Source organism: Stegodyphus dumicola, chromosome X1 (genome assembly GCF_044657685.1).
Source record: "Stegodyphus dumicola isolate Sdum_Otavi_A_Nest chromosome X1, ASM4465768v1".
Taxonomy (NCBI): domain Eukaryota; kingdom Metazoa; phylum Arthropoda; class Arachnida; order Araneae; family Eresidae; genus Stegodyphus; species Stegodyphus dumicola.
The window spans coordinates 9,199,133-9,226,989 of NC_140780.1; the positions used below are offsets into that span (position 1 = coordinate 9,199,133).

The window sequence follows — 27,857 nt, forward strand, 5'->3', positions numbered from 1 at the left end:
AAAAATATATATATTAAATATATATGTGATTAAAAATTACTCAAAGAAAGGTCTGCAATTTAGCCATAATTGTGATCAATTTGGCTACCTTTATGCAAGTGTTGGGTCAAACAAATGATAAATTTTCCGATTAGTTTTAATTTTGCATTAAGATTTTTAACTTTTGAAAAGCAGTGTAATTACAGGTGCAATACGCAGGTTTATGGCTGCGATACTTTGCAAAACCTTCATAACATTTTTCTGAGTTTTTAGAGAAGAAAATAATTATTTATCTAACAATTGTAAAACGCATTACACTGAAAGTAATGAGAATAACCTTCTACCGGAATTGTGATAAATGCAAGTTCAAGTTAGTTGACATACGAGAAAGAAGATTTCAGACAGTTATACAATGGAATTTCAGAAGAGTCTGACAACTTTAGAACAATTACGATGCACATAAAAAATAAACTAATCTGGAAAAGGGAACAGCTAATACGATAATGTGATAAACATATTCAGCGTTCGAAAAAGCAATATATTCCAAATTGCGAATTAGAAATTTCAGTTACTTATTTTTGAAGCATTTCATTCATTACCGCTAGACTATGAAATCTGTTAACCGGACTGAATGTACTAAAAATGAGCAGAAATTATCAATTAGCAAATAAACTCCAAAACATATACGCTAAGTCAAAACATATGACCTTCCACTCATTAACGCGCTGAGCGGGCCTGGAAAAAAGCTGAAACTCGCCTTGGTATGAATGCCACAAGTTCTGGGCAGATGACTGGAGACAGGTTGTGCCAAATATCTAAGCAGCGATCACGCAACGTCGAGGGATTCGGACATGGTGGTGTTTGAGCTCTGAGCTGCCGCTCCATCACATTCCAAATGTGCTTTTTCGGGTTAAGATTCCGCGCGTTAGGTGGCCAGGACACTAACTGGAATTCCTTGTTATGCTTCTCGAACTTCCCGTAGCATAATTCGAGCTTTGTGACATGGGACGTCGTCCTGTTGGAAGATTCCATTTCCAGCTGGGAAAACAGGCGCTATTCTGGGGATGCAACTAATCCGCAGTTATGTTCAGGTAGTGCGCAACTTTTATCATCTGTTCTACCATAACTAAGGGTCCCAGAGCTACCCATGAGAACGTCCCCCAAACCATAATACCACAACCACCAACTTGTGCATGACCAACTGTAGAGGGGAAGCAACTGTTCGCCTGAAAAACGGGGTATCCTGACACGACCATCGACGTGACAAATGCAAAATCGTGATTCATCCGACCAGGCAACTGTCTTCCACTTACCCATGGTCCAGTTTCGATGTTCCCGGCTTTACTTTAGGCGTAGTTCACTATGACGCTTGCTCAACAGAGGTACACGAGTAAGACATCTGCTGCGCAGTCCCATATCCAACACATTCGGCTGAACTGTGTGTTCAGAAACACTTGTGCGGAGTTGCATTGTATTCGATTTTCAGCTAAGCCACTGTCTGGCGCGGATTTCGCTGTACCAAGCGAAACAGTCTCCGACATCCTTTTCTTTGATGACACGTGGATCTTCGTTGTCTACTGCTGGTTTCTTCGTCATTTTGTAGTGTCATTAGGTTTTCATGAAGCGAGAGACATGAAAAATGTGCAATGCCGTCGCCAGAACAGAATTTGACCCTTGTCTGTCGAATACGCGCCGAGTGTGCTATTGTTACAACACGAAGGCATGTAGAAAGGAGGGAAAAAATGCTTTATATCCTCCCCCCTATTAAAGGGCGACTGGGGATTAAGGTACCCAATCGCCAAGTCCTGGTGGTGAAGAATCATGATCCACCACCTTTTAGTTTTGACGCCACTGCAGAGACATTAGTTTTTTTATGCAGCAAGAGACATGAAATATGAACAGTGTCTTCACCGGTACTCGAACCTGGGACTGTCGAATACGCACCGAGTGTGCTACCATTACATTGCGGAGGCATGCAGAAACGTGGAAGAAAATAACCTTATAATTTATCCACTTTGCATAAATAATAATAACTACAGATTGTAACCAACTTACCAGTCGTACTGTTTACCAGTCGTACTTCGGGCCATTACAATCTGCCCTCTATCAAATTCTCTTGTATCATCCGCAAAAATAAGTGCAAGAATGATTCCGTATCTTCTCCAGCAGTAGTTAATGCCATTCCCACTTCGTCACGTGCCCACCACATCATCCAGACTCGTTCATTCAAAAATTTGGGATGGTCATAATATTTCGGCTGGTCAGTGTATATGCGAAGAGGAATTCAGGTTAGCAAGTAGAACGAAAGGTTCAAATTCGAAAACAAGCGAACACTTGTGGAAATAGCTCAGATTCACCAAGTCATATAAATAGCCTTACTGTTATTTCATTTGTTACGAAAATTCTTAATCTATCAATCCCTGAACACAGTTCACGTTAGTCACTGAACTTAATTTCAGTATCCATTAGATTTGTTCATGGTTTAGATTTTCTCTTTAGCATCCCAATTCTGAACACCAAGAGCCAAAACTTCAGCTACTTGCAATGGAAGCAAGAGTTGAAAGCAAAGAACGGAAGTCTTGTTCTGAAATTTAAATTGTCAATTATAGTAATAGTAATTACGTACGCATGTCAAATACGGAAATTTTGCGAAAAAAATACAACTTTTTCTTTTAATGAAAAATCATACTTGTTATAATTAAATTATATATATTACTCCAAACAGAAATCCTTACATATAAATATTGATTATAGGAGAACTTATCACCCATCTTCAAGAATATATATCAGACATTTTAAATTACTATTTAATAATATAGTTAAGTCAGTAGCAGTTAACATTTCATACGGATACTTTTAATATTAACTTTTTTTTTTGTAAAATTACGATAAAATTTCCCTCAAAACTTTTTTATTCACAGCTGAAATTCTCTTTGCCGTTAAGGGGGCCTAGCATCTTACGATTTACCAGAAAACGATGAAAATACTTATTTTCGAATTTTTGCAAAATTCGTACTTCAATATTTTTCTTATACAAGGAAGAAAATATGAAAAATTACGGTAGATTTTTACTTCCTTGTGCGAAGTAAAAATGAAGTATTGTAATCGCGAAAAGTTTCAGGCAGCATATTTCAACGTAAATATCCATTTTGACCGCTATCGAATGCAATTTAACGATGTTTTTGCTTGACATCTGTTCCTAAGGACTCAATAAAGGACTCTTTTTCCCCCAAAAAATTGTAAAAACTAATTTAAAATGAATTCTGAAGATAATTTTTCGTGGCGTCATGTGCATACATACGTACATATCTCGCATAACTCAAAAACGAGTAGCCTCAGAACGTTGAAATTTTGTATATAGAACTGCTATAACATGTAGATGTTAACCTCGTATCTTGGTTGCAATCGGCCGCACCAAACGTACGTATATAAGCTCCTGGTAACTTTATAGCAAGCTCGTTGCAATATTTCTACCTATTATATATATATATATATATATCCACTCTATTACCCGGTTCAGTGATCTCAGTTTCTTTACTTTTATATGTTTGTAAATTGTGCATTTTTTGCTTTAAAAATGTTGTACTTATTTTCCGGTTAAGGTGTTTTTATGCCTTTAAGAAATCTGCAAGCAATATTTGTAGAATTATCAACAATTTAAAACCTGTTTAAGTGTGGTTAAGCCTAATTTTTAAGTAACATGGGGAACATGTTTATTTACATTTGAAACAGCAGAATAGTAGATTTGTTGCCAATCTAGAGAGACTAAGCTTCGCAACAACAAATATAACGTCTTCATTTATTATTGCGAATTAAATCATGCTTAATCCTTTCTGGAATATTTCGAGGAAATAAGTGTTTAAGATTTACTTCGTAATTTTTAATATAGATACTTTGAGTTTTTATGTATATTTGCCTTGTCGCGAAGTGAGAGCTGAATTAATTGAATGAGAAATATTGAATCGTCTGTGAAAAACTGGTTCTTCTTTGTTTTGTTTGCTTAATTTCTTTTATACATCGTTCTAGATTTATTGTAGTATTTGAATAGAACATGCGGCAACGATTAGATGATTCTTCAAATGATATAAATTTTGTGCATGCTGAGTTATAAAATGAACGAAATATAACGCTGTTAAGTGAACCTAGCGCCAGAGGGTCGCTATGGTAAACGAATATAGTGAATTTTAAAAAGTGCATTTATTCCATTGTGGTTTATGCGGTATCGATGAAGTATATTTAATTCAATCCAAACGCGTATAATTTAATATTCTGTACAAAGAAGTCATATGGTGTAGACATCAGATTTTTTAAAATTTGTTAAATTGTTTTTCAAAATATTTAATTTGAAAAATACCAGCATTTCATTTTTCTTTCTTAGAACCAGTTTATCTAAGAACAATATAAGTGCTTAACGGAAGAAAGTCATTGAGAGAGCACGAGCCTTTCTTCTTAAAGAATTTATTCTGCATTGAAATGTCCTGGTGATAACCAAAACAATGAGATAGTTTTGAGGTATAGGTTTTTTTTTAATTTGCTCGAAGTAAAATTAGATTTTTGTGCTTTAGTTCCTTGTCTTCATAAGTGATATAAGGAGATAATAAAGATTCTTTACCTATGATATTGTAATTAACACAAAGATACAAATTTAATCTGCAAGACTGACCTCACTTTGTGAGTCCTTATATGACTTACATACCTGCACACTGCAAGAAGCTCTGTTCGAGTGGTTGCCAGTGCCAAGTCGTTATTTTGTGTCACCGACTGGAGGGACTCTAGGCAACCTTGAAGTCGGTGGAGGGTGCACTCTTCTTCTCCCAGCGACAAAACTGCAACAACAAAGAGGGAAAAAGATTAGCTTTCTTAAATTATGTAAATAACGCAACATAACATTAAAAAAATTGTGTTGTTTTATAAGGTATTCCTTCCGCCTTCCCAGCCTGCCTTCATGGTGTAGGGGTTCTGCACGTTGAGCCGGTATTCCAGAGATCCGGGGTTCAATTCCCGGCGAAGGCGATTGCTCATTTTTCAATTCTCCGGCTTCCAAAAATTCATAATGTCTCTACAGTGGCGCCCAAAATAAAAGGGTGTTGGATGATGATTCTCCTCACAGATGATTTGGCGATTGGGTCCTCTAAAAAATTTCCAGACGCCCTTTAAAAGGGGTAGTCTATAAGGTATTCCTCTTGCCTTCCCAGTGTGCCTTCGTGGTGTAATGGTTCTGCAAGCTGGGCCGGTATTCCAGAGGTCCATGGTTCGATTTCCGCCGAAGGCCCCAAATGTAAGATTCTGCACTGTGTACTTTAAAGTTACAGTTGAGTGTGAAGAATCTTAAGAACTGATAAGCGAAAAATCGCTCGAGTTCGTGAGACAGTAACGGAAACTTGAAAAGGGTTAAAGACCTTTTATTCTTCAAATAAGGTCTAACAGAACTCCGTCTTGGAATTGTACATTAAACCCGACTCTCGGGCTTGAACTAAACTAATCTTAACTAAAAAGATATACCCTAAGCTATCAAAAGTGTAACAGAGTTGGCCTCTTAACACTGACTGCGAAGCTATCAAGGGTCTAAAGTACTGCCGAGCGTAATAATAGCTTCAAAGACAGTGGCCTAAAAGGGCGGACGCGTGCTACCCAGAATCTCTGGTTCTCTCTAACTAAGACAGTAGAACTTCACGGTTAAATACCCCTCTTCCTCGATTTGCATTGAAACGTGATTCTAAAAGTACGTTCTGGCCGGAAGTGGTAAGTTGAAATTCAGAAATGACAGGAAAGGAAGTTTAATTCAAAATTTAGCTGTTAGATAAATTAAGATAATCCTTACAGTTTGTTTAATTATGACAAAGTCCTCGATGGCTGCCTACCTAAAAGGATAGGTGTTTTCATAGAGGACTTCGTGTTCGAAAATGACTTGTATTCACTTTGCATATAGGGAAAACAAAATGATTTCGAAATTTATTTCCTTAACAAAACGCATTTAATGAGAAATTCGAACGAAAGGGGAACTTCGGATTTAGTATTTGGTCTCATTACGCAGACTGAGATCAAAAGTTAAACTTTGATCCAATTTCCCATTTGTACAATATTTGCACATTAATATTTTAACTGAAATTAAATAAAGGGTATTATAATATTCATATTAAATCACAGATATTTAGGATTTCGTTTCTAGTATTTGCTTGTGTTCTTCAAAATGCATTATTTAAAAACAAGAATGATACCTGAATAATTGGAATGATTATTTTCAGAACGCCGTTCCTTAGGTTATAACGTATTTCTCCCTTTTTAATAGCGTGCCTACGTGGTGCAGTGGTCAGCACACTGAGCCAGTGTTCCAGAGGTCCGTGGTTCGATTCCCGGTGAAGGCGGTTGCTAATTTTTCATCTCTCTGCTTCCAAAAAAATCCTAATGTCTGTACAGTGGCGCCCGAACTAAAATGGTGGTAGATGATGATTCTCCTCACTCAGGATTTGGTGATTGGGTCCCCTAAGAACCCCAGTCGCCCTTTGAAAAAGGGAGTCTATAAGGTATTTATCTCGCCTTCCTAGCGTGCCTTCGTGGTGTAGTGGTCAGCACACTGAGCTGGTATTTCAGAGGTCCGTGGTTCGATTATTGGCGAAGGTGGTTGCTAGTTTTTCATCTCTCCTGCTTCCAAAAGAAATCTTAATGTGTCTCCAAGGTTCCGAGGCACCAGTGGTATTTCACCTTCATTTCTAATTTAATCTGTGTTGAGATATTTGTAATCGCATTCTTACTGGTTAAAAGGAAGTATAGCTTTCTGTCAAGTCCGATACATTCATTAGCTTTCTGACAGGTCCGAGTTATTCTGAAACTTAAATCTCATTCTGTATGTTACTTTTGATTGGTTATTTATTGTGTCTTGTTTATGATTTGTTAAACCATGATCTGTTATAAAGTTATATATATGACCTCTGTAACCGCTTATGGCTGCTAGTGCTTGTACTTACTTATCTCTGCATGTAACTCTGCGTGTATCTCTGCATATCTCAGTAATAAATATTTGTTTTGCGAACCACGGCATTTTCTATGTTTAACAATCTGCATTTCTTAATATAAGCGCTGGCAGTCATGAAGGTGAATGAACATACGGATCTGAACTCATCCAAATCAGGAAGATTAGCTTATCCCATCTGTTGCGAATTGTGCCAGATTATATGCTCTTCTCAAAATTCATAAAAGTCGTATTACTTTCCGCACTTATTGTATCAAATTTAGGTACTGCCTCGTATCCATTGGTTAAATATTTAGTTTCTAGATTTTCAACTCTATTAGACAATAACATTTAACACCATAAAAAATTCAATACAGTTTGTAAAAAAGGTTAAAAACATTTCTCCTAGAAATTTATTCTTTTGATGTAAAATCATTATTCACCAATGCTCCAGTGGAAGGTGTATTAAGATGTCTAGAAACCAGACTTCGCGAATTTCATTTCTTTTGTATCGAAATTGATGAGCTACTTTCTCTCACTCAACTCTGTTTGAAACAAACACATTTTGTTTTCCAAAATAAATATTACAAGCAAACGGAGGGATTAGCCATGGGAAGCCCCCTCAGTCCCATCCTGGCTGATATCTATTGTACATGCATTATTATGAATCAAAATTGTTTGAAACTTTAAACTTCCCTGTATGGTTCCGCTACGTAGACAATACTTTTACCCTGTTTGAAGGTAATAAAGATGATTTAAATAAAGTGCTTTCAATAATGAATTCTATTGATCCTGCTATTCAGTTCACTTTTGAACTTGAGACTTACAATTCTCTTCCGTTTCTCGACATTCTGGTCACACGTCCAACTTCAGTACTACGGTTTACCGTAAACCTTCATCGGTTTGCCTAACACCACACTTTAAATTATGTCATCCGACTAAACAAAAGTTAGCTTCATTTTATTCCTATGTTTTCCGTGCTCTTCAAGTTTGCTCCTCCAAACTATCCCTTGATGAAGAACTAAATTATTTAAAAGCAATAGCTGTTGACAGCGGCTATTCACCCAACATTATTAATCAAGCGGTTAAAAAATTCTCATCTCAACACACTAAAAGGCACATTCTTGTTTTAGGAGATTATAAAATTATGTTGTCATTCCCTTCTTTCCATCAATTAGCTATAAAGTTGCACATATTTTGCAGAAATTTAACTTTCAGGTCGTTTATTCTCCCATCAATAAAATTCACAGTTCCATACTCAAGGGCTCCATTCCGGATATGAATTCCTGGGGTATTTATAGGATTCCTTGTCAGTGTGGTTTAATTTACATTGGCCAAACTAAGAGAGCCTTAAAATTTCGCGTCAAGGAACACGAGTCATGTGTTAGAAAAAAGGTAACTCAGAAGTCTTCTGTTGCCCAACATTTGGTCCGAAATTCACACTTTCAATTTTTCTGCTGCCAAAATTATTCAAAAAAATCTTCATTGGAGAACTGGATTTTCTGAGGCATTTCACATTCAAAAAAAATCTTTCTGTTCTAGTTAACGATCCTAATTGCAATCCATCTTTGTCTTCGGCTTTTAAAGAAATTGTTTTAGCTCTGGTTTCATCAACAGATGGCGCCACTAGATTATTTTCTGTCCAGACTTTCTTATCTTATCTGATCATTATATCTTATCTCGTTCATTTGTACTTTTACAGCTGACGATGGTGGTTCGGTAAAACCATCGAAACTAGTCCTGTGAAAATTTGAAAATATAACGCTGATTTTTGTTCTTTGACTTCTGAATTAGTATTTGTTCGGCGTGTTATTGTGTCTTAATCAGTAAGAATACGTTCAACGTCTTCAATCAGCATTTGAAATGAAGTTCCATCTCGCGCTACAGTACTCAAATAATCCCGGATAGCCATAATCCCGGATAATGTGCTTGCCACGTGGAAAATGTTAATCGATGATAATCGCTGCACGTACCAAACGATCCAGAAGGAATTTAACATTGGATTCACAGTGATACATAAAATTATTCATGAAGAATTGCATATGAAAAAACTAGTTTGCCGATGGCTTCCCCGTAATTTAAATGCGCTTCTGAAAAGAAAAGCATGCCAAAATCAGTAAAGAAACACTTAAATTTCTGGCCACCTCAAAAATTCTAATTTTTTTTTTTTTTTTTTTTTTTTTTTTTTTTTTTTAAGATTGGAATTAAATCTCAGTTTAGAACTTTTTAAGAATTTTTACAGTCAGAATTTTCACAGTCATACATAATTTATTTGATGTCAATATTTGACATCAATAAGATCAGATGTCAATATTTGACATCTGTATTTTTGACTTTAAAAATAAAATTAAAATTCATGCATTTAAGTGTCAAAGTCTTGTTTTAATTTGTTACGGTCAATGGCATCAAATCAGGCACAATATCAAATGATATCCATGAAAGTAGGAAATATGCATTTCACATACTGACATCTTTCATTTAAAAAACACTGATAAATCTTAGAAAATTCGTTTTCAAAAAAACGCTTCATAACTATTAAAATAATTTTGAGATTATTTATATTTCTTGAGCAAAAAAAAATTATTTCATTGTGAGATAGTTTATGAATTTTTTAGTAAAGTTGCCAAATAACCTAGTTTTGAACAGTGCAACCTTTGCTTGTTATAAAAAGTAATGAAAATTAACAAAAATTGATTACTTCGGTACAAATGGTGTACGCAAAACAATAACTGAAAAATTTTATTAGTATTCAACGCAACTAAGCATTCATGATACAAACAGGCTTTTACCAGATTTGAGCTCAGAAACTTGTGCACAAGGTGATTAAAGTAAGAAACTTTAACATATTGGAGAACTTTTTCTTTCCTTAGTTACCCATTATTTTTATAATATAATCCCAAACTATATTTTAGCAATTTATGGATTTTTATCCAAGCAGAAAAGTCAGTAAATAATAAAATCAATGAAATTCGCGCATCCTCTCTACTATATTTTGTAAAAGGCTTTTTCACTTCCTTGTGCGAAGTAAAAAATTATTGTAATCGCGAAAAATTTCGGGTATCATATTTCAACGAAAATATCCATTATGACCGTTATCGAATGCAACTGAACGCTGTTTTTGCATGACACCTGTACTTGGTACTGCTGTTGGTACTGTAGTTGAACACCTCCCTTTTTGACCGTAATCAGCCGCACCAGAAATATATATATACCCACTGTTACTCGGCTTCGTGAGATCAGTTTTTTTATTCTTATATGTATACTTATATGTATTCTTATACATAGTCAGAAATAAAAGCGCCAATAGTGGACTGCAGTGCCACAGTAGTGCTGATATTAATATTTTCTGTACATACAGTTCTATACAGTACCATTATAAGCCAATAATGGTATTAATATTAGTATTCATAATAATTCTAAAAATTATGCACAGTGCAGACAATACCGTAATACTATACAATACTTAACATTGTAATAAACTAGGATTAATTACATGGTTCAGATGCTATTGTTATATACAATTACATGGTTTAGATGCTATTTTTATATACATTACCGAAGCTGGAGGCTTGCTATATAGCACATAATAGTGCCAATAACGGTATACAGTGTGACAATATGGTGTTAATGTATAGTACATTCACAGTGCAACTTTAATGTCGGACTAGCACTGTAAGTAGTACTCCTGGTAGTGCTCACACTTTGCAGCTCAGTACAGTGTTGAAATCAGTAGTGGTACAAATAATAGTACTCTTGATGGCTCTAATTATATTATAAGATGCAGACAATAATGATAAGTATAATACAATTTTTACTATTTTCATTGTGAGCATCAATACTTACATTGTACACTCTTTTGACTGTTTGCTATATTGCTGTTTACAATACATTATAAATTACGATACTAATTTGTACAATACGTTACATTACTAATTTACAATCACTGTACATTAATGTGTTAGTTATGCAGTGCATACATAGGGTAACATTCCTCCATAGTGTTCCTGATATTGAACATTAAATTCTGTAAGTGTGCACGAAGTGGAGACCACCTCAGACACAGAAAATGAGTCGTCCATGTTCCTCCAGCAATCGCTGGATCATGGAGGCTCCATCATGACAATGGGCCTAGCCACAGCGTCTTTGCTGTCATGGTCCATTCCCAGTATACCTCAACAGATTCAGACTTAAGAATATTCCTTTCTGCGAACGCGGAGAGGAAGGCGACAGGGACTGTTATTACTTTCATTGTGTACATACAAGAACCTGGCACTTGAAGAAACGAGCGGCCTGTGTCTGAGCAATATGGACGTCTACAACACTCAAAAATAGAGTAGCCCTTGGTAAAATAGAGGAAATCTTAAGACACTGTGTAAGCAGAAATAAACGGGAATAATATTATGCTTCAAATGTTCAGAATGTAAAGTAGATAGCCATAATAACGCTCTGGTGCCTGCAGTTATCAATCAGTCTATAGAAACTGTTATTAGTATGTAATATTCAACTTTGTTACTTTGGAGTTTTCCCCGCCGTGATGGTATATCATTTCGTTTGGTTCATGTCCGTGGTCGGAAGCTATCAGTGCGGTGCACTCAACTCCTGACCAAACATAGCATCACGCAGCTTCAGACCAAACATGGCTACAGCGCAGATGTCGGGCCTTCAGAGTTATTCCTCTTCTTCCCACTGAAAAGGGTCATGAAAGGTTGGCACCTTGGCTCGGTCAAGGCCATTCAAGAGACTGTAACGACGGAGGTGCAGAGCATTCCAGTTTCTGCGTTCCGGGGAGACTTCAGTGATTAGCAGAGTTACTGAAAACGCTGTATTTATGCAGAAGGGGCATGTTTATAAAACTATTAAGTCGCTGTGTCAAAATTCGGGATATATATATATTTTTAAATTCAGTCCTACCACTTTCCGGACAAATCCTGTATATAAGGCTGGAGAGAGCATCTGCTCTCAGTTGTTAGTTTAGATCTAAATTCGGAGTATGGAGATATCCATGTTAACTTCGCGCTTTAGACGCGTCTTGCACTGCGTTGTGTTTAACGTTCTTAAAAGCTTTTTTTAAGTTATTTTTGCGGAAAAATCCAGAACTGCAAAGCGTTTCATTTGGTAAAAAGCTGTCATCGGTTCTTTGTGCATTTAATATATTATGAATTCGTACCTACAATAGATGTTTCTTCAGGCATGAAGTATAACAGCGTGAATTTGCTTATTCTTTAAGCATAAAATTAAAGAGTTTATAAGGTTGTAGAGACATTAGGTGATTTTTTTCGAAGCCAGAGAGATGAAAAATTAGCAATCGCCTTCGCCTTATAAGGTATTTCTCCCACCTTCCTAGCGTGCCTTCGCGGTGTAGTCGTTCTGCACGCTGGGCCGGTATTCCATAGGTCCGTGGTTCGATTGCCGGCGAAGGCAGTTGCTAAGGTTTCATCTCTCCGGCTTTTCCAATTAACCTAATGTCTCTGCAGTGGAGCCCGAACTAAAAGGGTGTTGAATGATGATTCTCCACACCCAGGATTAGGCGATTGGGTCCCCTAAAAACCCCAGTCGCCCTTTAAGGTATTTCCTCGCCTTTGTAGCCAGCCTTCGTTGTGTAGTGTACCTGCACGTTGGGCCGGTATTCCAGAGGTCCGCGGTTCGATTCCTGGCGAAGGCGATTGCTCATTTTTCATCTTGCCTCTTCCAAAAAATACCTAATGTCTCTACAAGTTAAATAGTTTAATTGTGTGTATAAATCATATGTGTTTTTTTATGTATTTTACTTATTTTATAAATATATCACGTATATGCTTTGAGAAAAAGGTAACTAACACTGTCTTGCCGATATTTCCTGCATAAATCCAATACTTCTCGGAGAAAATGCAACACCATGAAAATTTTATTGCAGTGATTTTTAAGCCCACTATAATAAATTACGTGTGTGGTGTATCATTGGCTAACGAAAACTGTTGCAGGTTCCAATCAATCATGTGACGTGAGAGCGTTATAAAGAGATAAATTGTCACTCCTCCTGACTTATGCGTCAGCATAAAGTTAAAGGCAAAAAATTAGCCTTAAAACACCGTTCATAACACAGTCTATCCAATGCTTTCATCAAACATTTTTATGATCATATTTATCAATACGTGATTAAACTGTAGTGTATCGTTTAATTTTCTAAGCCGTTATTTTAAATTAAAGACCTTTCCTTTCAACTGCCCCCTGACAGAATGCAAATTTCTAGCACGCGCGATATTAACATAGGTACAGAAAGAATTTTAAGGAAGATTTTAAATGGAACTATTCAAATTTGAAAGATTTTGCAGAGACAATAATGAAGAGTATAAATACGAACAAAAGAGCTGGAATTCGGCAGTGAGACTCAGATTTTGGACTTTACATGTTTTTTTCCCCCTCTTAAATTTGTTTTTTTTTTTTTTCCTGCCCAGTTCCTTTTTTTTTTTTTTTTTTTTATCTTACGGTCGGCTTGTGCCGGCTAGGAGGATCGAGGCTGTGCCCTTATAATAATAATAATAATAGGTACAAGGCAGAAAATATTTAAAGGAAGGTTTGGGGGATGAAATGAGGACGTATTCTGCCTGCTTTTTGAAGGCCACGTTGGTTGATTTTCTAGTGATTAGAATTCTGCGGTGTTGAATTATGCCGATTTTCGAGTTTACGCCGATTTTCGAGTCAGAGATATTATACGAGATCGTTAAATTCTGAAACCATTAGGCTATACTTAACCAGTAAACTGTGGTGCCTCGTTTAAGAGTGCGCACCGTTTTGTGTCACCAGAATCGAGCCATGACGAGTATATTCCTCAGTCACAGAGTAAGTTGCGCTGGTAAGATTTTGGATGAAAAAGATGGGTTTATTTTATAAAATTGAAAATTTTATTACTAATATTAACTTATTTGGTTAACATAAGCATATATTACATGCATATTAAACTAAAAACGCAATAAATTAAATTAAATACTATACATATAAAAGTAAGAATTTAAATTCCAGCTGTGGTGTGATATTCAGCGAAACAGAGTACTTACAAATGGGACACAAGGGGACTTTGCAAATCGAACACCAGTAACGCGATTCCTTCCTGATCTTACGTTTGTAGCCATGCGAACACCTTCGCATAATGTTTTTTGATTCGATGTTTCTTGTATATAATCCGGAGCACGATTCCCGCCTAATTGGTTTATATTAGGTCTAAATGGCTGAGTTTGTGTCGTTTTATTTCTTTCAATTGGATAAGTCGCAAAAGTGTCTTCAATAAATTTGAGCAAAAAGTTGATACGCGATAATGTTCCATTATTTTTTTATATAATATGAATGCATTCATACACGTAATGTCTAAGAAATGGAGAAATATCCTTTTGTAGTACTTTTTGAGTCGTTTTCTTGCTGTGGAGTACGCTATGATAATTCCATCGCTCCTATCCACTCCACCCATTTTTTTATTACAATCAATTACTAGCTCCCGTTTCTTTATTATTTTTCTTTTCTCTGTTTCTATTACGTTGCCATTATGTACAGTAGTTACTAAATAAACCTCTCTCTTATCTTTTCATTTCATTATACGCATGACGAGTATACTCGTCAATACACAAAATTGTGCCTCTTCTCCATGACGAGTATACTCGTCATTCACAGTTAACTGGTTAAATTCTGAAGCCGTTAAGCTATACTTAACTGCATCAATTTTCAAGTTATTCATTACTTTTTGAGATAAGCCAAATGTGCTGGCTTTTGTAAGCACTAATTTTTGTCGACTGTTAACATTTATTTGAGTTAATAAAGCATTCTTTACAACCTTCTCCTGAGTTTGTAGTACTTTAAAAGACTTGATGATAATACACTCACCGTCTTCAACGTCGCGAACATTTTATGTTAGCTAAGCACACACGACATTATAAAATACTTAATTTTCAATAAATGTTTAATCTCAAACATACTTGCAGATGCTTGATGTTGCGGATTTATTGCGGCAGAAACTGAACCAGAAATAATATTCATGGATTAATATTCCATAAAGGGATTTAGAGACAGTAAAACTAATGTCATAACGCGTAGAACGACACATTCTGGCATAAGGAAGTAAACGATCGCTCAATCCATAACTGCCAATATTCCATCTAGCACAAGGAGATACGTGAATTGTCCAATATCGAGACAAACTTCTGGTCGAGTGACAAGTGTTCGGCAACCGGTCCTTTGCGAAGACTTACGCAACAAACTATTGTTGCGTAATACATTGTAAAACATTGAGGTTACACTCAGACCCTCCTGGCCACGAAATGGCCTCATGGTAAAAAAAAAATTACCTCAAAAAGAAAATCAGATACAAAGTAAATAAGACATAATACAAAATATAAATAAGATACAAATGATACTCAAATATAAAACAACAATAGGAAAAAACATATAACAAGCACTCACGAACATACAAACAAAAATTAACGCAAAGGACAGCATCAGATCAGAATTCCAATTGCACCTCAATTTGAATTAAAAAATTTAAGGACATCTTGTGCAAGAGCTATAAAAAAGCCTTGATATCAAAATTATCATTATGTATAGCATTATCAATTTTGCAGTTTCCTCTGATCGGCGAAACTAGGACAGTCCTCCACAAAATGTTTCGCGTCTCCAATGGCATTACAAGAAGCACAAAGTTCATTATTTTGTAACTTGAATATCTTAAAATAATAGGGAAATCTCCCGTGGGCAGTAAGAACTTGGTTTAAATCAGTATTGTTAAAAAATAGCCATTTTGCTAGAAATTCTGATAATTTTCATGTATCCTTTATTTATTTTTTTCGTGAATTTTCCCATAGGATTTTCCATTTGTCAATGTAAAATTTCTTCATGTGTGTGATGGCCATCTGTTTAGATCCTGAAATTTCAATAAAAGGGATATTCATATCAGAGGCTGCCTCCTTGGTCAGACAGTCGGCCCTCTCATTTCCAATATACCCCACATGAGCTTTGATCCAGTGCAGTTTTACATCTAAATACCCGTTCAGAGTTTGTAAACAGTTTTTGATTTTCAAGATTATGGAATTGGCGTTGTCTGAGCGGGAAGCATATTTCGTAAGTGCACATAACCAGGAGGTGATATTTGAATTGATGTTCACGGCATATTATCGCTCTTTACATCGAGAAATTGATTCAAGCTACAATTAGCCTCGAATATTATGCATCTAATAACACCTGTGGATTAAGAAAATTCAAGTGCTGTGTATAGTTTTATTTTTATTGAGCTGAAAGGGACTGGAAGCGTTACAATGAATCTAGAGTTTGCTTCTTTCAACGCTTGCATTCTTTTGATTTTGAAAGTCTAAGATTCAGAATTCATATCGTGTATGATCTGATTATATGCATTGTTAACATTAAAAGTTATATGTGAATAAATTGAATATATTCGTTGTGAATAAGATAAATTCATTCTGTTTGATGAGTATTTCTTGTGTAGACAGTACATTTAAGAGTGAGCGGTTAGTATATGTGAAATTTAACACACTAAATGTATACGAATGCAAATTAGTAAAGTTCACTTTGAATAATAGTCTGCATTGGCTATTATTATAGAACATTTTTTTTTCATATAGACTGCAATAAAAAGTGCTGAAGTTAAGTGTTAAAAAGTGCTGAAGAAGAAATAAAAGTTACACCAATTACGGTGTAAATATTTTTCTCATATGCATAGTTTTATGTAAAGATAGCATTTGGGCTCAGATGTTTATCACATTTTTCTTTCTTATCTTATTAAGTAATATTTCACATGTATATTTTTGCGGAGTATCCAACATGTATGTGTATTTATTTCAAATTCTTTCAACCCGATAATGAAATCTTCACATTTGCTTATATTTGATCTTGTTTTGTATATTTTATACCTCCGAATGTCACAAGATGCAATGATTAATATGATTTTCTTTTCTTTATTAGCTTGTGTCCTCCTCTCAGAGCGTTAAATGACGTAATCTATGTTTTGGGGCAATCTGCCAACTTTAAACTCTGAACTTCAGTTATAGAGTCGTAGTAATGTTGATTGTTGCTGTATTGCGAATGCTTACCTTTTCACTCTCCTAATAAATGCTTGTTATCCCTGCTATGAAGTTAGTTAATTAAATTTATTTTATATAACAGATCTAACTTCGCAATGAAAATTTTGAGAAGAAATCGACGATGCTTTAATTATTTTGTACAGAAAATTGAATGGTAAAATATATTCAACCGTCTTGCTTAAATCTTTTAAAGATTGCCCGAAAGGTTATGTGACATGACAGAAATATTACTGGATGCCCATTGGTCCATCCTAGAAGCCACTCCGTTGGTGGCTACACAGATGTGCACTTGTGAAATATGCGAGCGGGAAAGACACTGAAGCAGCGACAAACAATCTGTGTAAATATTAATCGCATTTTGAAAAGCATCTGTTAATCCAAATTAAGGCTTGATATAGAGCCTCGCACTCTGCCTGAAAGAGTTATAGTTGTTTAATCTAAATTTTATATAGGTGATTTCGACACTAAAATAACATGCAACAAATGCTACTCCAATCCTCTCCTCAATCTCAGACCCGTCTGTAAATATATCGTATGTACTAGAATCAACAATCTCTTTGTCATAAAAAGAAAGCCAATTCTTTTAGAGGGGTGCAAAAGTTGAATATTATAGCTCTCAAAAACCTACTTTGTGACAATATAATCATTATATATTTTAAAATCAGTTCGGTCGGTACGTAATAAGAATTTCTCCAGAAAGAATTCGTAGAGAACTGAAAGGGGCCGCCATCCGGCCAAGACAAGCACAGCCTCAGTGGGGACTGTCCTAAAGCATATTATGACCGCTAAAGCTCAAGCTCTCTATTGTCGTGTTTCCCGAGACATCTGAAGCGTCGGTTAACACAATTTCCATATCATACCTATTTTAGAATACTGATTATCGACTGGGAATCTAGAGGCGATTTTACTCGATTCTTTTGCCATTGTTGCATAGCCTGTCAGTGTAGAGTTCTGTTTAAGGATAACAAAACAGGAAACATTACAAGATATATTAGCTGAATGCTTATTGATTATACTTCTGAGGAATAAAAGCAGTTGAGTATTTACCATACGTTCCATTCGTATATACTTTATCAAATTAAGGAATAAATTCAGTTCAAATCACTGAATTAATTTAAATTGCTGAATTAAAGCCAAATAACTGATATTAATTGTAATATTTATGGACAAAATAAGCCAAAATTAAATGAAACAGAAGCACATCAATAAGCACACAACAGATTTCTATAGTAATGCAATTGTAAAAAAAGGTACCCCTCCCGAACATGACTAACAAACAGCCTTGAGTAGGGTTGCTTATGCTTAGTCGCCAGGATTTCCTCCCACCCCAGCGGTATACTATTGAGCATGCGCAGTAAGCAAAATTCGGTAACATTGATCAACTTAATGTGCGGTTTGCCATTACGTTCACCGGGCCAAGAGTGCCGGCGACCAGATATCACCACTGAGTGTGTCCTTATAAGCTTGGAGATCTAACTGGGCATCAAAATGCTGCCTGCGAGTATTGCACGGCCTGATGCCGTGGTGTTCTTAAACAGGGCTTAGAACACCTCACCCTGTGGGCCACTCGAATGAACTCCTGCAAAAACCCACAGTCACGCGCCAAGCTCGTGATTTTATAACCCCGTTGCCGAGACTGCGTGGGTACTGATCATAGCCAGTAGCTTCACAGTTTTTTACTCGTTGACCCCGCGGTGATACACAGAAAGAAAATAAAGTTAGGTAACTTGCAGAGACATTAGGATTTTTTTGGAAGCAAGAGACATGAAAAATTAGCAACCGCCTTCGCCGGGAATCGAACCACGAACCTCTGAAATACCGGCCCAGCGGGCAGAAACACTACACCACGTAGGCACGTTAGGAAGGCGGGAGAAAAACCTTATATACTTCCCCTTTAAAGGGAGACTGGTGTTTTTAGGGAACCCAATCGCCAAATCCTGGGTGAGGAGAATCATCATCTAACACTCTTTTAGTTCGGGCGCCACTGTAGAGATATTAGGATTTTTTTGGAAGCAGGTAAGATGAAAAATTAGCAATCGCCTTCATCGGGAATTGAACCACGGCCCTCTGGAATACCGGCCCAGTGTGCAGACCACCACACCACGAAGGCCCGCCAAGATGGTGGGAGAAATACCTTATAAACTTAATAATTATTTTTATTTCTTTGCAATTAAAATTTCTTAGTTAATTTTTAAATTTTTATTTTATATTTGCTTAATACGAATAGAGAATATTATATTTGCTCTATACGAATAGAGAATATTTGTTAAATTCAAATTTCATTCCTTTCAGCAATGCCGCAAGAGATTTAGTTAAATTAAATTTAACTTTAATATTTTCTTATAAACTTAATAAAAATTTATTTAAGAAATCATTATTTTCAATGGTTATATTAATGTCTGTCAGATGAATGATTTAAACATATTGATTATTCTTGATATTGAAAAGGAGCATCTTGACATTTAACTGTGATGCGTAGAATAAGATACATTCCGCAAGAGAAGAGGAAAAATGTGGTTATGTGTTTAAGAACAATAACATTCGCATATACTATGTTTACAATGGTGGTGTTTGGTGGTGGTGTATTGAGAATACGGCAAAGCACACTAGGGCTATCTGCCTAAGAGGAGTGATGCCTTCGTGGAGGACTTTCTAAGGGAAACTGGCTTGTATACACGTTACACATGGGGAAAACCCCGAAAACGCCCATGCAGCCAGCCCGTTCGCGGGATTCGAACCTCCGACCGAACTACCAGTGTTCAGCGATTTTACCGCTCGGCCGTTGGTGGGCTGCTTACAATAGAGTCGTCGATAGCAGATATTCCGCTGAAATTAATTGATTTTTCGAATTTTGAAATTTATGTCTATTGCGAGAAATTAAAAAATAGGCTTAGAAATGATTTCTCTTTTCTTGATATCAACAAGCAGGTTCTTTTGTTATTCAAGGAAAAACATGTGAACTTTATTTGTTTCAAGGTAATGCCGGATATCACGGTCCTTATAGCAAGCCGTGTTAAGGACGAAATGAAGAAATCAATTAATTATGAAACATCTGTGCAAATTTCTGCAGAAAACGAGGTAAGATTTATAAATTTTTCTTATGCGTGATGCTTACCAGTATTAATAATGGTTTTATTAAGAATATTAAGTGTATATCAGTTAACTGAAAACTATTCCCAAGACCTCGAATATCGTTTTCTAAACTTTTAAATGTAAGTGTAATAATAGTGTATTTATAGTTCATGAATAGTTCTAAATTATTGAAATAGCCGAATTCGGGAAAGATCTGTTTATCTGCAAGAACATTAATACAAAGCCAATTCTCTTTTATTAATATTAATTAGTGTCATAGAACATTTTATGCTGCTAAAATTTTATTAATTTCATCAGGCTATGTTTTAATATTTTAGCTGCTGTAATCGATTTTTAATGAACACACATAAATATCGGAATGTTAATTTTTTAATACCTTCCATTGTAGATATTAAGGATACCAACAGCTGTAATATTAGAAACATCAATAATACTGAAACATTTTAATATAAAAGGATGCTTTTATAAGAATTAGTACTTAATTCTAAATTTTCATGGGAGATTGCTGAGTTTTTTAGTTTAAATATTAAATTAGCATGTATATTTAGTCCTTGAAAATTAGTGGTTGTGTCAGTCCATAGTTTGAGATAACATGTATGCATTAGAATTACACTAGTCTATTTCCTATGGTAGATCTTTTCAATAAATACACTTAAAAATCTTTTGAGCTACATGATTTTAAAATAAAAACTTCTGCACATAAATTATGTAACTTACAAGATTAAAAATAACTTCAAATTTATTTTTTGAATATTTAAAATAGATACAGATAGTACTTTATTATTATTTATTATTATAAAATGACTAAAAATGTATTATGAAAAAATATTAGTTTCACAGCTAGTACTGCAGTGAACTCAGTTGCACAAATATCTATATTTTTCTTTGTGATATTTATATTATAGTATTCAAAATGTGTTAATTTGCAGTTTATACTATAAGTAGGATAATATTCAGTTGCTAAAAATTAAATTTTAAGTTGTATAAAATTATATATTAATTTTGAACTGCGCAGAACATTGGCATCATTATTCTTACATGATTTAAGGGCCAGCTGCATTTACAATGCTTCGGAAATTTGACTATTACGATTTTCAGAAACCAACTATTTATATTTACCGTTCTGCTTTTTAAGCTGATAAAATTATGACTTAAAAATATTTATAGTAACTTTCTTTTTAGTGTAGAAGAGCACTCTATGTAAACATGATTTAATGTACTCATTTTTACATTTTTATAAAGGAATTAATTATCAGATCAAGTAAAGAATTCATAAATAAATATTAACAATCAAAACATGGTAAAGCAGCAAACAAAAGAGTATCATGAAGATAACAATAACCTATGAGTTACCAAAATTTATACTAACCAAAATGAATGAACAGTTAATTAACGGATGAAATAATAATTAAAGATGAAATGCAAATTTCACAACTAATTAAAAAAAACAAAGTTTCCGAATCACACACAGCACAAGCTTGTTTGTTTACATTAGCAGTTCTTACATCACGTGACCTCCGACGTCACCGGAATGTATCTCATTAAACATATTCTTCTTGTTACTTATCTTCACTTGTCTGAGAGTAACAGCAGCCCAAGCCCACGAAAATCCTCGTGGAAAGGAGCGCAGTTTACGACTGCCGTTGGCAACAGCCATAAGCATCTTACAGATGTCGGGGGATTTAGCTCAGTTTTGCCCCAATTTTGATGGAGAGCACTTTTCCGGGGGGAGGGGGGGTCCCAGGGTCTGCCACCCCTCTCCCCTTCTACCAAACCACCCTAGAGATCTTTCGTCTCAGCACATATTTAGAATGTTGCCTTGCCACCCCGTTACTATGCATTTACAAACATCCATGCTTTCTCCGAAGATTCGAACCTAGCCCTTCGCCACGGCAGTCAACCACTATACCTGTTGGGCGGCTAAAATTACTATTATGTACTGAAAGGAAAAATAATCATACGTTTCCGTTCAAGGAAAGCAAATACTTTGCATATGCTAAATATTTAAAATATTCAATCTGTGAATATTTAAATAGTTAAATAATTTATTTTAGTTCTCATTCCGCATATAAAATTTATATTTCCTACAGTGAAGAAAGACTGACCTCTTGTCATGTATAATATCGTACAGCCGACTAGATTAAACCGTCTCATTTTATTCAGTTTCGCAATGAAAGAGGTTTGCAGCATATGATAAAATTTATTCATGAAATAAAATTTCAGGATCATGTTCTAAGTTCTCTGGAGCTAGCCAGCTGCCAATGAGCCGAATGTGATCATTATAATTCACGCATGTGTTCCTCATAGCAGTTATAGTTCGGCCGAAATAGCTTGCGCTTCCCGCATTCTATAATTAAATTATGATTAATAACAATGAGAGGCGAGAAGGATTTCACCGTTAGAGCCATCTTGTAGCAGGCTGGACGGCAGTGAGTTACAAATCACAGACTAGATCTTAAATGATATTTGAATGATTACGTACTGCTTGATATAGGGTCGAATCGGCAGGCTAATCATGCAGTAATCTGAGGAAGCAGCCACAAAAGCCGTGTAGTATGATTTGATTTAAAATTAATATGAATACGCTGAAAATGCATATGATGCATAAAAATGCATATATGAATGAAGACTAAGTAAAAGCACGAAATTTCTAGTATCAAAAAGATCACTGCTACGTTTTAAGGGGAGGTTTCGACATCCCTGCATTTGTGGACGTCCTGTTTCCTACGACCATGTCAAGAGTTCTGAAGGAGTGTTGGAACCCAAAAATCTTCAAAAAAAGGTGATTTCGGATTTTTGCATTTTCGAATTCTCTACACTTTTATCTTTCTAAAAATGCCATTCTTTAATCTCTATGGAAATTAGAACTGTAAAAAATCTAGTTTTAATTTGTCATCGAATGCTCTGATAAATGAGGATTTTTACATAAAAACTCGTTTTTCTCCGAACGTGATTTTTCTATACTCGATGTACCTTTTCTCAGGAACTACTGCTCACAGGTGTTTAAATTTTTTATGGCTTATTTATTAGATTTCCTAATATTTACTGGAATGAGCTTTTTGTGATAAAGAGAAAGAGATAAGAGAAAAAAAATATTTAAAATTATTTTTGTGTGAGAAAAGTGCTAAATTTTACCATGCCTAATAAAATATTCTGCAAATTACTCTAAAATTCAAAATGCTTCAAAATCTCATTTCATTATAATCAGATAGGTATTCTTTAATTACACAAAAAACTTCAAGAGTGTATCTACAGCAGATTTTGAGAAAAAGTACATCGAAAATGACCAATTTAACATTGTCGGTATAGGGGTTGCTGATACCCTGGAAGCTTTTGCTATTGTGAGCAAATGTATTTGTTGTTTATACTTTTATACTTATTATTACTATGTATTATTGCATTATTACCTCTTTAATGTATCATAGTATTATTATTGTATTTTGTTTGTTTTATTTTTTTAAGTATTAATATATTGTATTACTATTACATCTCATAACTCCTTCGCTTTATTATTATTACTGTATTATTATGTATACTATTGAAATCTATGCATGTCTGTCCCTTTTTTTTTTTTTTTTTTTTTTTGTTTGTGGAATTATTTCCTCCGGAATAGCGAGAAGCTGAGCTTCGAGAGAGGTAACTCCCCCCCCCGGATTTCAAATATTTCGTGGGAAGGCATTTCGACCATTCTCATCTTAGTACGATTGTAATTAGCCGAGATATTAATTAAAAACTCAAAAAATGCAAATTTTCGCCCTCATTTCTACGAGTGCAAGTCTTGCGTGCTGGAGATAAAAAGCTGTGCTACTTCGAAGGGTTGCCTCTGCTCGCTTTCAAATCGTAGAGTTTCTTAATCAAAAATTTGTAAGTTTTATACAAAATATGAAATCAAAATTTGCCAAACATTAAACATATCATTACTAGAAATCCCGGCGGTCATACGAAATGACCACTGTTCTAGATATTATAAATTGTAATTAAAATGATTTGTGCAAAGGGTCTGCTAATTCAAATTGAAATACCCAGGCCAGACGGCGAGGACGCCCCTTTGCTTACTGCCCCGCAGGGATTCCCCCTTCTACTTGCTTAATTGCTTAAAGTAGAAAGCAATGAAGGAAACCACTGGCGGTACATTCCTTAAGAGCCACCGCTAGCTCAATAAATAAAGGTGATTTAAATAATAAAATGTTAATTCACATGTCAAAGATCTTTTTGTGCACAACATTTCTTGTGTAGATCCTTTCATCATTTTTAAGCTCGCCTTGCAGAGGACCATCCATTATTTTTAATTTTACGTTCGTTCTTTCACGAAATCTTGAACAGGCAACATAAAGCTGACCGTGTCAAATGCAGGCTCAGGTAAAAAAATGCCAACACGCTTAAACGTTTGGCCCTGAGACTTAGTGATGGTCATAGCAAAGGCAAGTTTTACAGGAAATTGTCTACGTCTCAATTGAAACGGCAACCCTGTGCCGTAGCAACTTCACCCCATTGGCTAGTACAGTTACGCAAGCAACCAATAAACTATCGGCGATAAACAGACACTTAAGCCGCATATAATGAAGATACTTATTTATGTATTTATTTGTTTTTTCATAGTTGCCGGTTTTTGCCGGTTGCATATTTCCGAATTCTATTATATACAGATGTTAAATTTATTTATTAAATGTTAAATGCACGTGCTCTTGTATTTTTAATTTTGCCGGCTTAGCTTTCTCATAATATTCGTCATGCGCTGCATTTCACGGGGAATAAAACAATTTAGAGTTACGCCAGCAACCAATAAACTATCGGCGACAAACACTTCAGCCGCATATATATAAGATTATATAAGATCGTATGCTCATGTTGAAGAAAGCACGCGATTGTTTGTGACGTCATTATATGTCGAAAGGTTTCGTTAATGACAGCATTTTAAATAAATAGCTGCTGTTTACAACTTTGCTATTTCGAGTTATAATAATTGGCACGTCAATTTTTTTTTTTTTTTGATATTGAGAAAAAGTATTTATATTGCATTAAATTTAAATCACGACGTCGTACGCATTAACCTGAAGTGTTAAAAGTTTTTGCTTCCTGGTTTCGCAATAAAAAAATATTTATGAATTGGCTGTTGGAAAGAGTAAATTGATTTCCTTCGTACTGAAATGTTTCCATGTATTTGATTTTCAGTGGTACATAGAACTTGTAAAGTTGCCTTTGGCTGCTAGTTGTTAGTATAATAATACTAACAACTAGTAGGCTTGGCTGCTAGTTGTTAGTATAATAATACTAACAACTAGTAGGCTTGCCTGCTAGTTGTTAGTATTATTATTCTAGTTTTATTACTTATATTACTCGTGCAGCTTCAAAATTTCTTACTTTGTTAGTTATATATAAGATTATATAAGATTGTATGCTCATGTTGAAGAAAGCAAGCGATTGTTTGTGACGTCATTATATGTCGAAAGGTTTCATTAATGACAGCATTTTAAATAAATAGCTGCTGTTTGCAACTTTGCTATTTCGGGTTATAATAATTGGCACGTCAATTCTTTTTTTTTTTTTTTTTTGATACTGAGAAAAAGTATTTATATTGCATTAAATTTAAATCACGACGTCGTACGCATTAACCTGAAGTGTTAAAAGTTTTTGCTTCCTGGTTTCGCAATAAAAAAATATTTATGAATTGGCTGTTGGAAAGAGTAAATTGATTTCCTTCGTACTGAAATGTTTCCATGTATTTGATTTTCAGGGGTACATAGAACTTGTAAAGTTCCCTTTGGCTGCAGCCCGCTCATCTGGCGGGCTTGCCTGCTAGTTGTTAGTATTATTATTCTAGTTTTATTACTTATATTACTCGTGCAGCTTCAAAATTTCTTACTTTGTTAGTTCTTTCAAAAATAGAGTTGTCACATTCTTTAAAGAAAATGATATTTTTTACTTCCTTGTATGAAGTAAAAAGGAAGTATTATAATCGCCAAAAATTTCGGGTATTATATTTCAACGAAAATATCGATTTTGACCGCTATCCAGTGCAATTTAATGATGTTTTTCGTGACATCCGCAAGTAAGGACAGAATAAAGGACTCTTTTCCCCCAAAAAATTTATATAACTGATTTAAAATGAATTCGGAAGAGAATTTTTCGTCGCGTGTGTGCATACTTATACTTATGTACGTATCTCGCATAACTCAAAAACGAGTAGCCTCAGAATGTTGCAATTTTGTATATAGGATTCCTATAACATGTAGATATGTACCTCGTATTTTGCTTGCAATCGGCCTCACCAAAAGTATATATGTATCCACTCTGTTACTCGGCTTAGTGAGCTCAGTTTCTTTATTCTTATGTCGTTGTAGATTTTGCATTTTTTGCTTTGTTTTTTTTCTTATCTTCCGGTTAAGGTTTTTATACCTTTAGTAAATATGCCTGCAATATTTGTGGAGTTATTATCGACAATTTAAAAGTTGTTTAAGTGCGGCTAAGCCTAATGAATTTTGCGATGGCGGACGTGTTTGTTTAAATTTGAAACTTGACAAAATAGTAGATTTGTTGCCAATCTAAAGAGACTAAGATTCGCAACAACAAAGATAACGCCTCCTTTTATTATTGCGAATTAAATCATACTTAATCCATTCTGGAATTTATTCGAGGAAATAAGAGTTTCAAATTTATTTCGTAATTTTTAATATAGATATTTTGAGATTTTTATGTATATTTGCCTTGTCGGAAAGTGAGAACTGAATTAATCGAATGAGAAACACTGAAGTGTCTGCGTGGTAAATATGAACGAAATGTAACGCTGTTAAGAGAACCTAGGGCCAGAGTCTTGCTATGATAAACAAATATAGTGAATTTTAAAGAGTGCATTTATTCTATTGTGATTAATGATCTATCGACGAAGCAGATTTAATTCAATCCGATAAGTTTAAATGAAATGCAAGAAAAAATGCGTTTAATTTAATATTTCGTGCAAGGAAGTCATGTGTTGTACTCATCAGATTTTTTTTTATATAATGACATTTAAAATAAGCAAAGAGTGTTTGATACATGAACACCAAAGGGATTTATTCTCTAGTTTTAAATTACTTATTTAAATCAAAAGTAAATATTTATTAATTTTGTTCACTAGTATTATTTTAAAGCTTTTTATGTCTGAGATTATTATCTCTCAAACCGCCTTACTCTTTAAATAACAATGCACTGAACCACCTGTGTTTAAGTGACACCCTCTACAGAAAAATACAGTCTGCGCAGTTTATCAAAAAAATTCTTGTTTCAACGTACCGAAGGCTTTTCACAATCTTGCATAAAGGCACTGCAGGGCAGGGTGTTGCAAACGACAGAATTACCAAGAAATGTGTAAAAGTACTTCGGGTTATCTTGGAGTAAATTATCTTGCAGGCATTAAGTAAAAATTCGGAACACATAATGCAATTTTAGTGTTAGATGATTTCAAGTTAGCATAAAACGGCAAAAGCCTTTAAAAATTTTGAAAATGCTTTGTGGAAAGTTGATTTCTACTCATGGCTGTATATCTTAAATGGAAAATATTCTCTAAAAATGAAACCTGAGTTTCACTCCTAATCGGCTCGATTTTAATTAAAGTTTCGCACCTAAATGAGCCGACTAAAATCCTTTTTCTTGAATCTTAAAAAAAGATTGCTTGGATGTCTAGTAAATGTTTAAGTGTTTGCATTTTACTTGAAGAAGTAGTTTACCGTCCTCTATTTTGTTTTGTTTGTTTTTCTTTGCATCCTTGACGATTCTGCTTTATGATAAATTTAGGCTTTTCC

General features: G+C 34.9%; 2 protein-coding genes across 2 annotated transcripts in view; one reads left to right on the plus strand and one right to left on the minus strand.

The window, feature by feature from the left end:
* The window catches only part of LOC118191429 (uncharacterized), a 118,575-nt gene that overhangs the window by 76,902 nt on the left and 13,816 nt on the right, over nt 1-27,857 (minus strand). The window contains exon 2 of the mRNA XM_035362232.2: nt 4,676-4,805. Within this exon, the coding sequence (XP_035218123.1) occupies nt 4,676-4,805 (130 nt within the window). The remainder of the gene's footprint in view (nt 1-4,675; nt 4,806-27,857) is intronic.
* Nucleotides 1-27,857, plus strand: part of LOC118191430 (uncharacterized) — a 355,798-nt gene that overhangs the window by 3,268 nt on the left and 324,673 nt on the right. The window contains exon 2 of the mRNA XM_085807210.1: nt 19,963-20,064. Within this exon, the coding sequence (XP_085663336.1) occupies nt 19,966-20,064 (99 nt within the window). The 5' untranslated portion in view covers nt 19,963-19,965. The remainder of the gene's footprint in view (nt 1-19,962; nt 20,065-27,857) is intronic.